General features: G+C 35.0%; 1 protein-coding gene across 1 annotated transcript; it reads right to left on the bottom strand.

Annotated features, from left to right (window-relative positions):
- Positions 1 to 2968: 2968 nt before the first annotated feature.
- Positions 2969 to 5534, bottom strand: LOC106779368 (histone deacetylase complex subunit SAP18). The gene is made up of 5 exons (XM_014667459.2): positions 5339 to 5534; positions 5115 to 5258; positions 4926 to 5021; positions 3264 to 3335; positions 2969 to 3184 (listed from the first exon to the last, which is right to left on the bottom strand). Exons 1-5 carry the CDS (start codon positions 5447 to 5449, stop codon positions 3152 to 3154), a joined length of 456 nt encoding a protein of 151 aa, XP_014522945.1. The 5' UTR covers positions 5450 to 5534; the 3' UTR covers positions 2969 to 3151.
- Positions 5535 to 14207: the final 8673 nt, after the last annotated feature.

Below are 14207 nucleotides of genomic sequence, written 5' to 3'. Positions count from 1 at the left end.
CTAGACAGTTACTATTTCTATAATAACAGAATGTGTAGTTTTGGTTAATCAATGCATCTATTAAGTATGCTCATTAAATGAAACTACAGTATTGTTTTTTTATAAGAAACTCGTGTTTTTTTACCTCCTATAGAAGAAGCACATAAACCAGATGAAAATTCAACTTTATTCTAATAAATCATGTGAAACATGACATGTTAACTCAAGTAACCCTACAAACACTTTAACGCAACAAACCAACTTTTTTTTATTGAAAGCTTAAAATAGTATTAACAGTGTAAGGACGACAAAAAGTACTTTGATGAATTTTATAATAGTTTATAGACAACTACACAATAAGAAAGACAAACTATAGTTAATTTGGTGTTACTTGTTTTTATATATTTGGTGAGAAATGAGAGGATAATTTTAATGGATCACTACTTTTTTGAGGAAGCAATGGAAAGACAACTAGCAAATGCAACTAATATACCTTGCTTTTTTTTTTTCCCACAAAATTAATGTAATGCCTTTTTTTTCATCATTCTTAATTGCTTCTTTTGTCCCCAGTTTAATTGAAGTGTGTCAAATTCATCCTCCTTTTAGAAAAATGTCAATTTTGTCCTCATATAAAAAAAATTGTGTCAATCAAGTCATCTTCGTTAAAAATCATTGCTTTCAAAACTCACTTTATCCACTGCAAAATCAGGGATCGGACCCATGAAGTGGTTATTATTCAAAACTCACTTTAAGTTTTTAACATCATTAATTTGTTTTTAACGAGATGACTTGATTGACACAATTTTTTTCCAATATGAGGACGAAATTGACATTTTTCTAAAAATGGGACGAATTTGACATACTTCAACCAAATTGGAGACAAAAAAAGCAATTAAACCTTCTTAAGATTGATCAAAAAGTATTGAAGTTACACAAATTGGATGTTGCTAGCAAAAAACATCTACCTATTACTTTTACTTCTAACAAATTAGTCATATACACTTACAAAATCTTCACTCATTACTACTCTCTTTTCTACTTATTTTCATTTCACGCGGACATTTTTACTTTTCCTTCATTTTTCACCATCTTTCTTTCAATCATTTAATCCCAAAAATATTCTTTCTAATTCAAAATCATGAACTTTATCTCAAACATATTATTGTTTTCAATGTTTAGAGATTTTGGGTTTCTCCATAATGAAATAATGTTATTTTTCTGGTTAGTATTCATTTGTGAGACAAATTAATTATAAATATGTATTTAACCAATTGTTGACACACTTTAACTGATTCTACTTTTTAAATTGGTTTGACTACCTATCTTAATACATATTTTGCTTGGGAATGAGGTCACTCATGTTTAAGAATTTTTCTAAAAGTTACAACATCGCTTATTTTCAGAAAGAGAAAAAATAGGAGGAGAAGCACTTCTAAGAAGGGGAATAACTTTTAAAAAGTAACCAGTTTACTTTCTTCCTCTTTCATCCCAAAACTAATATGTGGGACAAAGAATAAATTATCAGTTTTTTTTTTTTTTTAAATAATTGAACCAAACAAGACCATCGTAAAATCCACACTAACCTAATTAGAAAATAGCAGCTAATGAAGAAAAAAAATTGAGTTAAGAAATCTGATAAAAGAATGAGAGTCTGGAAAAAAACACCAAATTAGAAAATGAACATTAATAACATTTACTGAAAAATGACATATAACTTTCTTAGGCACTACGAATTAGCACGTCGTTTGAACGCACACTTATAGTAATGATTCCTCGATTTTTCTTCCACCTATATTTCACAACAAGTTTCTTGATGTCTTCAACTTAATAATGGTGGAAGAATTGGCGTATACGCAGCTAGTTCTTTTGCCCAACTCAACAAGTGGCATACGTCTTGTAGTTCGACAATAAATTGCAACGGTGCTTGCTAACAGTAACACCAAAACTGTATGATGACACCCATAAATTTCTTCTAATATTAATTAATATCTCCCTTTTTCTTCAATATTCATTGAACCAATTTATTAGGCTGCATTTGTGGTGGTGGTTTCTTGGGATGAGAACTATGAAATGATGAGTGTATGAAACCATATATGAATTACTAATTATTATGAATAGTTTAGAATGTCTTTTTTATCATTTCTCTTACCTTTATTCTGCTACTGATTATCTCTGTTGAAAAATTTACGTAAATCAATAGGTCATTTTTTGTTGTGGGGTTTGTTTGCTCAACAAAATTTTGGAAGAAGTGACAAGACAAACCACAAAAGAACCTTCTTCAATCAAACAAAAAGAATAAATCAAAGAGTCAGCTGGATGAAAACAACTTCCATGTAATGCTAAATTGTCATATTCAACTACTTAAGTGAGAACAAGCACTGAGCACTCAATCCCTATTGGCCTTTTTGTTGTGCCACCATGAAAGTGAAATTCACAAATTTATTGAAAACTGCAAAACTCTGTAAATTCTACGCTGTTAATTGATGAAAGAATATTCAAAGAGTCGGTTGCTATCACCACCGACAAATTTTCTTAGTTTCTAGTTCATGACTCACATGGATTGCTGTAGTTCATGTTTGATTATTAATATCTATTACACAAATAAGTATATTAATGAAATTTGACACTGATAAGTATATTTTCCATTTAGGAAATGGTTTGTCTAATAGGACTCTCACTTTGTTATCCAATACTACCTAAATTCTTTACAATGGCTAATCCATAGCTCCATCCTCAAAAGACTCTGTCTATTTGCTAAACTCTATTTTCATTAAGTCAATGCATGTTCCCCATTTTCCTTGTGTAATCAAATCATTCGGTTTAAAAAGACTTTCTCACAGTCACCGCAACGCAACTGTATCTTTAGATTTGGGCCATTGAATCAGAAATCCAACCATTCTAACTCATTAATTTGGTATTCTATCTATCTAATATCCTTTCCTTTTTATCTTGGGTGACAAAAGATTGGGGATAGAAAGGACTGCGATAATAGGCACTAGAAATAGTCAATCTATCATTTTTTGCAACCAAATAAGCTGGACTTGTATGAGTTTCATGTAACACTTAACAGTTAAATATTTCCATGGTACAGTCTTTTCAACTCTAAAATAATCCTAATGAGCAGCCCAAAACGCGTAACAATGGCGAGATGCTATTCAGTATCCACAATAAACTACAGAATAGCCACATCCAAGTAATCACCGATCTGCACATTCACAAACTAAGTTAGCAATATAGTTTGTGATGATCAAGCATAAACATAAGAAAAATTTATTTATTTTTACCTCAAAACCAAGTTCAGCTAAAGCCTTGCCATCATCCAATCTTCCATTTCCATAAGATAATGTCTTACCCACCTTCATGAAGCGCAATCAGAGAATACAAAATATGAGAATGATTCAACATTAAAGCTCCAACTCATAATAACAACAGTCAACATTTTTTTTGGTGACCATGAAATTGGTACTTATTAAGCATTGCCGAAAGTAACAATAATATTGATGAGGACCTTTAGTACATCCTCTTCCAACATATTTATCTCGTATCCAAAGTGAAATACCCACATTATGTACGCTCAATGTCCTCAACAGTATTAGTTATTGTTTAAGTCATTAATCCGTACCCATAGTATGGTTGTAAAAAGAGTAATAGGAATAACGACATTTATTTTAAACTATAAGTGCTTGTTTAACATCTGGTATGAGATGTTCGGTGGAGCATATAATTGTTTCGTTATCCCCTTAATAGCTAACTTTTGGCATGGGTTCCCCAATAGGTAAATCACAATCCCATTTATCGATTGGGATCACTTTTTCCAAAAACCAGGCCAACCCCACATAACTACAATTGCATTGTCGGAACATAACCTTTGAGAAGGGAAGAACTAAACTGGCGACAAGAAAATATAAAAATCTCTTTGCATTAAATACTCATAACAGTTGCTAATATTGTACTAACCAACGGCAAAACACTAAATACACCATTAGGGGGTTCAAGCTTTGAGGTGAGAGGTGTCCAAAAGAGAATGACTAACAAAATAACGGCAAAAAAAAAATACAGTAAAAACAGAAATATTTTCTATTTTGTATAATAATTTTATAATCATTCTATAAACATTCTAATTCTAACTATTTTATTCCATCCCTTTAGAATTCATGGTTATCAAGTTGGATGACAAAACTTTCAAAGCTTTTTTTTCACATGTGCAAAAAGAATGAATGGGTTGCCACAACTGAACCACAATGGGATCTCTATTTTATTTCATCCCTTTAGCATTCATAGTTTTCAAGTTGGATGACTGGTTTTTCAAAGATTTTTTTTTTCTCATGTGCAAAAGGCATGCATAGGTTGCCTGAACTGAACCACAATGGGACCCCTAAATGCCTATGAAAACACACAAACAAGCAATAATCAAGTACCCAAACTCAATCATTTGACAAGGGTTTTTGTTCATTTTCACTAATCTTAAAACAGCCCTAAGACAATTGATGACCACATATATTACAGCTTGCTTGTGTTTAAATGATATATTAAGCATAGACTACACATTTGATCTATACCCTATTCCACTGGAAGATTTGTAAAGCTCAGAACCCAACTTTATGACATATTTGGAACTGCAATAACACGCATCCGTAATTCAAGTTTTACAATTTATTTTAAGAAAAGTCTACACTCTACAACCACAATATCCAGTTCTCTAGGGCGTCCATGATTGTGACAGCATTTGCTAGCAATTTTCCACAATATAAAAGTGAATGCAATTTAAAATCTAAGAAGGTTTTATGCCTAAACTGCCCAAACTCATCAACAAACGTTCAGTTGTGCATTATTAGTTACTTCACAATCAAAACCACACGCATTATCCTCAAACTTAGGGGCAGAAAAAAATAGAAAAAAAATAGCAATATCAATAAACCCTAAGCAGATAGAGAAGATTGAATTACCTCTTGCACTTTGAACCGGCCGTTTTTATCAGGAAACACGAAGGCGAATGAGAGCTTGGCGTTTCTTCTTCTCGCAGCGGGGGCCACTTCTTTAACCTGCGGAAAACAGAGAGTGAGTGAAGCAGAAAGGGGAAAAATTTGGAGAGAGAATAGAGAAAGGGTTTGAATGAGAATGGAAATTGCAATTACAAGATCGGTGAGTTCTCGGAGAGTAGCGTCCTTCCAGGTGTAAATCTGGACTTCGTCCTTTGGCTCTTTTCCTCTGACGGCGAAGTCTTCCATCGAGTGGTGACCTCCGATCTTGGTGAACACTCGCAGCAGCAACGGACATGTCTGAAGGTTAAATTAACGAAAGATGGTGAGTGAGAGAGAGAGAAGAAGAAGGAGAAAAGGAAAGGATGAAGCAAGAGTACCTTTTCTCGATCGACAGGTTCGAGGCGAGGGCGAGAGGGAGGAGGAGGAGGAGGGCCGCGTGGTGGCGGAGGCAACGCTCTTCCACCTTGTCGTTTTCCTCCGTCGCTCATCTCTCTTTCCCTGTTCTTCTGTTCTACTGCTTCTCTTCCTTTCTTTTGCTCAATGTCTGGGGTTTATGCTGCAATGTAAATGCAAATGCAGTACGATTCAAAGACACTCAAGCATTCTCTATCCTTCTCTCTTTGGGCTTGGGCCTCGCATTAATATACTTTGGTGAGTTTTTTTTTTCAATGTCTCAATAATTTCTAACTGCACCCCCATAATTTTCAAAATGATTATTTTGTCTTTTATAAAAATAATTTCTAGATGCCCTGTTTTGGAAACAAGCTTTCTGAAATTTTCAAAATAGGAACAACTTTCTCAGAACATATAAAATACATTGAGAAACAAGTTTTCCATTACAAAATTCTATAATTAGCTTTCCGAAATATATAATATTTCTAAAATGATTTATTTTTTAGAAATGCAAGTGTAGTAACGCGGTGGCTATGATGACTGCATCTGTGGTGCAGTGATGACGCAACAGTATTTTAGTCTTTTTCTCTCTTAGAGTGGAGTGCAGTGAGTAATAATGGGATTATAAAAAGCCTATTTTCATTAGGGCCATTGCTTTTCTACCATCCTATTTTATTCAGACACCTCCCTAACACCATATTATTTTTTGTTGATGAGGTCCTTTCTATCAAACAAACGTAACAAAAATTATTTTCATCTTATTTTCTAACAAAATGAAAACAGTTAAAAGTTCTTTTAAAAAGAAGCATCTATAAAAATACAAAATAGTAAACACAAATATAAAAAACATGACACATGGCACAATTTGAGAAATACATTTCAAAACCCACAAAATTTATAATTTTACTAATTACTCGTTTAAATAATTAACTTTTGCATTCTTAATTTTGGACACGTGTTTGTACACTGTTTTGAGATTTTGAGTATAATTTTGTTTTCCTTAATTACTCTTTACGTGTAGAGAGAAACATTTTGAGTGGTTTAATTGCATATTAAATTGTATTTTTTATGTTGTGTACGTGAATGGCAGAGGAGTATTATTTTTGCTATTGCTTTCTCTAGTTTTGGGTGTTTAATTCTTTTTGCATGGTTAGGAGAGAGAAAACATGATGTAGGTATTATTTTTTTACGTGGTTTATGGGCAGAGAAGAGTATATTGTTTGTCCTTTTCTTAATCTTGGTTTAGTTGCTTATGTTTAAGCTTTAGGGAGAGAAATTTTTTGAGAAGGCTTGGTTTTCTTTTTTTTATTTGGCACGTGAACGTTGCAGATGGGTTGGCTTGACTTCCATTTGTGTCCTTTTAAGACTATTTTACGTTACATAGATACATGAGAGAGAATAGGTTAGTTCACTTGTTTTAGTGTAGAAAAATGATGGTTTTTGGTCTTTATATTTGTTCATGAATATATGAATATTAAGTGGGTTCTCATTTTTTTTTTTTGTCTTAATTGGGTTTATAAACTTGTAAAATTGAACCAGTTAAGTTTTCTCCATTAAGTTTTTCACTGACGTTGTCTATAACTGTAATTTTTTAGATGACATGGCAATGTATATTAAATTGAATGGGTGTTCTGTTGTATAATCAACCATTCCACGTGGAGAACTAATTTTTTTATGTTTGTAGCTCTAACATTTAACATATAAAGGAACCTCACATCCAAAGTCTTATACATGTTCATGTTGGGGAAGAAGAGTTCTGGAAGCACTGTTCAGCTCACGAAATGTCTAGTTCATCTTCTTCTTGCAAATGCACGGGTTGGGGCTTTCAACAGAGTTCTGCCAGTGAGAGCAAGTTGGGTGTAAAACTCACTTGCTTTTGTGGTCACAATGTAGTCTTCCGCATTGTGAGAACCCCTAAAAACAAGGGCAAAAGATTTTGGGGTTGCCCTAACTTCAAGGTAAGTTTAATGGAAGAAGAAATTTGACTTTTATTGTGCTTTTCTTTTTTCGCAAGGTGGGTGTTTTGATTTCGTTGACGAGGGAGTGTGTGTTCTTCTTCGACAAGATGGGAGTGAAGATTTCGTTAGATGCAACTTTTTTCAGTGGTGCGGGATTGATTTGTTAGTGCAAGTTTATGTAATGTAATTTGATATTTAGAATGTTATTGTCTGTTTTATTTATAAAGGTGACTTATTATCATTTAATACTGTCTTATTTGATTTGCTATTATGGAATAGGTTAAAGAAATTGCAAAAGTAACATCATAAAGCAATGGTGAATAACCATCATACAGGAATGATCACCACATGAATACGTACTGGTCAATAAACATTGTCTTTCATTATCTTATAACAAAAGAAACCTGATAACAACATTGTCTTACTCAATGCATAAGAAAAGAAACCTTGTAGCATGATATTTAAAAGACTGATATTACATTGTTCCTTCATCAGTACAAATTACACAAAAAAAAAACTGATATTACATTGTTCCTTCATCAGTACAAATTACATGATACTTAAAAGATTGTGTTCAAAATGGAAGTAAATATGACTTCATTGATCAAAAGGAAGCACAATAGACTCCTGAGTAATAGGCACATTTGTTGGTGGAGGTATTGTGAGTTGTGTTTGTTGAGTAGGTTAGTCAACAAGCACATTTATTGGTGGAAGTATTGTGACTTCTGTTTGTTCACTCTGTTGGTCAACATGCACATTTGTTGGTGGAGGGTATTGTGACTTCTGTTTGTTCACTAGGTTGGTCAAAAGGCACATCTGTTGTTGTAGGTCGTTGTGGACAAGATCTTTTGTTGTGTCCAAGTTCTTTGCAGAGAGCACATGTGTTTTTGCTCTCACCCTTTCTTAATTCAGTGTCATTCTTCTTCAAATCCCAAGCCTTTAGTCTTCGTTTTTTCTTGGGCCTTTATGGAATTGTCCTCTTCTTTGGGGGTAATACATCTGGATATGATGTAATCTCCCAGATACGTTGACTATTGATAGGATAAATGATGATGTTGTAGGTCTCTTCATAAGTAGATTTCCTAAACCAATGCCCGATGTAGTCTTCTGCATTTAAATTCAAGAATTTCATTGCGCAATGGCGTGAGTGCAAGGAATGGCACTAATTAACCATTTTCTACAATTGCAGTCCTTGTTGTCAAGATTGACAACAAATTGCTCCCCAAATTATGAAATGTGTATGACTTCAAATAATTGATCTGATGACCATCTATCATGAGTACAAAATAACAACACAGTTAGCAACAAAGTAGACATAATGTGAACACAAGTTAATTGTACAACTAAAGTTACCTTGGTAACCAATATCTGGTTAACCATGACTGCTTTTGAATTTGTTCAGAACCTTAGGGCAGATAGAACCTTGATATAATGTCATCTTTGTCCTGTTCGTAGCCCATCTCTTCATGATTTAAATCATAATGTCTTCTATCATGGTAATAATTGGCTTAGACCTACTATGAACTAGCACACTATTGAATCCCTCACACATGTTATTGACACGAGTGTCACAATGTGAGGTAGGGGTGAATCTAAATCTTGACTAAAACCTGGGAGAAGTATATGTTAGTAAACATAACTTTCAAAGTAAATATAACAATAAATATATCTTAGGAAGTTAAATGTATATAAGCGGAGGAATAAAAGAGGAATACCGAACGGTAGCTAGAAGGAAGGAGGGAAGTACCGAACAGTAGCTGGAAGGAAGGAAGGAAGTACCGAACAATAGCTAGGATCAAAGGCCGAATGGTATAAATAGAATACTATCGAACAACACATGAAAGGGAGGATGGGACCAAAGGCCGAATGGTTTATATAAAATATAATTAAATGGGATCAAAGGTCGAATGGTATAAATAGAATACTACCGAACGATGCATGAAAGGGAGGATGGGATCAAAGGCCGAATGACTTATATAAAATACAATTAAATGGGATCAAAGGCCGAATGGTTTATATAAAATACAGTTAAATGGGATCAAAGACCGAATGGTATAAATAGAATTCTACCGAATGACACATGAAAGGGAGGATGGAATCAAAGGCCGAATGGTTTATATAAAATACAATTAAATGGAATCAAGGCCGAATGGTATAAATAGACTACTACCAAACAACACATGAAAAGGAGGATGAAATCAAAGGCTGAATGGTTTATATAAAATACAGTTAAATAGAGAACAATGAATACATACCTAGGTGGAATTGCGATCAAGTATTTAAATGCCTCTACATTGACCTCTTTAATTTTCCTCATTTCAGCCTCTCATAGTTGTGGATATGTGGTTGTTGCTGCCCTCCACATCAAACGTTTAAGGTCTTTTCTAGGATATTTCTTTCTGAAGTTTGAATACAAATGTCTAACACAAAATTTTTGTTCTATCCTAGGTAGAAGATCTTGAATAGCTGGAAAAAGACCCTGAAATTTTAAAATACTCAAGTTAGCTAAGTTATATGTGAAATATATTGTAATTAACATTTCTTTTGACTGACTGACCTTTTGTTGGTCTGAAATAAATGTGCATGATCCATAAACAACTTCCTCACCAAGGTCCTGAATGAGAAGCTCCAAGAACCAAGTCCATGAGTCTTTGTTTTCTACCTCAACAACAGCATATGCAATGGGCAAAATTTGTTCATTTTCATCTCTTCTGACTGTTGTTAGTAACTCCCCTCCATACTTACCTTTCAAAAAGCATAATCCAACCCAATGATGGGTCTACTACTAATGAAGTTATCTTTGCATGCCTTCAAGCATACATAAATTCTATTGAATATACACTCACCATTAGTATTTTCAACCTTTATTTTTACTATTGAACCTGGATTTGCTCTGAGAAGCTCATGACCATAATCATAGATTCTTCTAAATTGTTCCTTGAATGACCCCTCAACATTATCTTTTGCCATGGCTCTTGCCTTAAAAGCCATATTTCTAGAGATTCCTACATTCCATTTCCTACTGACTTTGTCCCTAATGTCCATGACCTTCATATTAGGGTTCTCTCTAACAGCTTTTTCCATCCTTTGACTTAACCACTTCGAAGTCATCAACTTAACATTGAAATCTCTACTACAATTGTGATCATCAATCACTTTTCTTAGTTGCCATGACTTGGCACCACACATATAGGTACAAAAAGCATACCATTTGCATTTCCCATTGCCCCCCAAACATTTTGCAGTAACCCTCTTCTTGTCATTCTTAATGAATTCTAAGTTTTTACCATTACTCAGTGCATAAGTCCTAATGATCTTTGTGAATTCTTTTTTGTCAATGAAGTAGGTTCCTACTTCCCATTTATATTCCCCCAAACTTTTAGGCATACTAAATATGGGAAACAAAGTTTTGGGAATGGAATCATCCTCTTCCTCACTATTTGGACCACTATCCAATTCATCTGACACCCACTCAATGTCAGACAAGCCACGAACATCATGCATGGAATCATTATCAGTTGTCCTTGAACACTCACCTATTGGAGTGCAAGGTTTTTCTTCCCTCACATTTCCTTTAGAAGTCCCAATGTCACACTCAATGGTGACATCAACTAGACTTTCTTCACTGACAGACTCATCTACATCTTCATCCTCATCATCCTGTACATTTCCGTCCTCACCATCATCTACATCCTCATCCTCATCCTCATCCCGAGCATCATCCCACCCTCATCCCGAGCATCATCTTCAGCCTCATCCACAACCTCATCTACATCGTCATCCTCATCCTCATCCTATTCTACATATTGTAGCTCAAAATCATGTACATCATGTACCTCAACCTCCTCTACATCATGTACCTCACCATCCTCAACATGTTCAATCTGTTTAGCAACTTCACTGTCAACTTGCTCCATGTGTGTTCCAACTTCAACCTGACCCTCAGCCTGACCCTCCTCCATTTCTATTCCAACTTCAACCTGACCCTCAACTTGACCATCAGTCTCACCCTCCACTTGTCTTGCAACATCACCTTCATCACTAACATCACCATCAATCCAATCAATTATTTCTATTATGTGTGGTTCCGTAGTATTATGAACCATGTACAAATGAACTTCATCATTTAACCTTGCAATATTCAGCATATGCATAGCACCCCTATCAATAGTCAATCATTCTAACATATCTGGCACCATTGAATGACCTCCTAAGTTGTACCAAAGTTCTTTTATGTCTATATGACCTAAGGCTTTCACTGAAGCTAATATTCCAAAATAGCACCACAGGTCTGTATCACAAGACCATTCTGCTATCTCTCCATCAAATTTTAAATTTCCATAATCATCACTAACAAAATGGCNAGTATGGTGGACCACAACTTTAATACGTTCATCATCCATGCTATATTATGTATGAAGCACAAGCTTTTAACACCTCTACATTATGGGGGAAAATATTATGATTACACTCCCTACCCACTAAGGTAACACTCACACATCAAGGGAACATGGGAACTAACTAACATCCCCACTAAGGAAACACTCACATAGACAAGGGGACCACTACATTTAAACAATTCATAAATGCAATTTTGGGACCANAATGTCTACAGTGTACACATTTGAACATGCAATAACATAGCAAAATCATGACCCATCATACAATAAGATAGCAAAATTGGGACCCATCACAGAACAACAAAGCAACAAGATAGCAAACCCATTATAATCGAAACGCAACAAAATCGGGACCATAACGCATAAAGATAGCAAAATCAGTACATCTTCCTAAACGCAACAAGATAGCAAACTAACATTAACTCGCGTTCACTTTCACTTCGGTTCGTCCACCACCTCGTGATTGTCTCTATGCTCTCTATTCTTGCGAACCCTAATTGTTATAAACATACTAATCTAAACGCTAAAGACAACCTCAATTGTTTGGATGGAATTGCATTGGTACAACATTTAAAAGACAGAGAACACCCATTGTAAACTTTTCAAGTTGATGTCAAACATGGAGCCATAAAAATAAGCGCATATACTTCTTCCTCGTACCCCTCTCAACCATAACAAACATTATCCACATAACATCCACCCTTCTAAATTATACTATATCATGAGACCCCTACTTTCAAATATATATATATATATATATGTATATATATATATATATATATATATATATATATATAGGCTTAATACTCCTGATGGTCCCTATTTTCGTCAAGTGCGTTCAATTTGGTCCTAGTATTTTTTTTCTGTTCAATGTTGACCTAAAGAATGTAAATTTTGTTCAATTTGGTCCTTTTTGCAAACGCCGCTTAAATAGTTAACGACACAGTGTCAAAGTTAGCAATAAGTAAATGAGGTAAGCTATTTTATATCACGTGGTTGTTTCTCGTCATCTTCATCCTGACCACTTCATCATCTTATGTGTTTTAGAATTTAGGAACCCAACCTCTTTCACCTTCGCCTTCTTCAAAATTTCCCTTCTTTTCCTTCACGTTCTCTAGACCCATATCCACCCATGTTCCCAACCCTATTCCAATGGCCTCAAAGCCGCCACCCGTCGCCCTGGCATCGATGGCTGTCACCCTCTCTCCTCCAAAATCGCCACCGAACTCAAGAAGAGGAACAAGTCTAATCACCCCTAAATAATGGGTTCTTCGCCAACGGGGTTTTTGTTCTCATTCTTTTATTCATTTTGAGTCTTTATATTTGGGGGACGCTGCTTATTAAGGTCACATTTGAGAGATCCGCATCCAGGAGGTATGACAAGACATTGAGCATTTTTTTTTCTGTTTTTAGGGTTTTACTCATACTATCCTTTATGCAAATCAAGTGCTAGTTATATTTGTATCTTTGTTGTGGATAACCCCCTTGGCTGAGATTTTTGTGAATAGTGGAGATGGTGCGACAAAGAGTGGATTTGGTAATGCGGAGAAATTGGTGGGAAAAATGGGGTTCTTGCCTTCTGATTTTGGAAGCTTTAGGAAGTGGTGCTTATTGGGGTTTAGTTTGTTGCAGATTGTGGCATTGAGGCCTAACTTGCAGATTATTGCAATGAGGATTATCTCAACCCCCATTGAACCACCACCATGTGAGGAATGACAACTTTGGTGGCCCAAGCTATTGCAACAAGAAGAAGAAGATTGGTTAACCTCAAACCTCACTTTGGCTTTCATTGAAGTAAAGTTAAAAATCCTAATTTCACTATTCACCCTCATCAAAAATTAGTTTTCATTAAATAAAGGCTTAATAATACCCCTGATGGTCCCTATTTTCGTCAAGTGCATTCGAAATGGTCCTAGTTTTCTTTCAGAATCCACCTCACTATGCCTGAAGGGAATCCATGTGGGCAATTAAATGTCATCTCAACATTGTTGTACACACTTGGATTGTCTGCCGTTAACGATTTAAACGGCGTTTACAAAAAGGACCAAATTGAACAAATTTTACATTCTTTAAGACAACATTGAACAAAAAAAAATACTAGAACCAAATCAAACACACTTAACGAAAGTAGGGACCATCAGGATATTAAGCCTATACACACACACACACACGAAAAGTGCTTCCTCAACCTGACCATCAACCTCACCCTCCACTTGTCTTGCAACATCACCTTCATCATTAACATCACCATCAATCCAATCAATAATTTCTATTATGTGTGGTTCCGTAGTATTATGAACCATGTACAAATGAACTTCATCATTTAACCTTGCAATATTCAGCATATGCATAACACCCCTATCAATAGTCAATAATTCTAACCTATCTAGCACCACTGACTGACCTCCTAAGTTGTACCAAAGTTCTTTTATGTCTATATGACCTAAGGCTTTCACTGAAGCTAATATTCCAAAATAGCACCACAGGTCTGTATC

Source organism: Vigna radiata, unplaced genomic scaffold, assembly GCF_000741045.1.
Source record: "Vigna radiata var. radiata cultivar VC1973A unplaced genomic scaffold, Vradiata_ver6 scaffold_194, whole genome shotgun sequence".
NCBI lineage: Eukaryota > Viridiplantae > Streptophyta > Magnoliopsida > Fabales > Fabaceae > Vigna > Vigna radiata.
Note: the sequence above shows the minus strand (reverse complement) of the source record. Positions and strands in the feature narration are given on the sequence as shown.

Excerpts from the sequence above, each read along its gene's own strand:
- LOC106779368 (XM_014667459.2), bottom strand. The coding sequence starts at position 5,449 with ATGAGCGACGGAGGAAAACGACAAGGTGGAAGAGCGTTGCCTCCGCCA. Across the intron at positions 5,259-5,338 it reads AACCTGTCGATCGAGAAAAG|ACATGTCCGTTGCTGCTGCG; the intron begins GTACTCTTGCTT and ends TTTAACCTTCAG. Across the intron at positions 5,022-5,114 it reads TCCGAGAACTCACCGATCTT|GTTAAAGAAGTGGCCCCCGC; the intron begins GTAATTGCAATT and ends TGTTTTCCGCAG.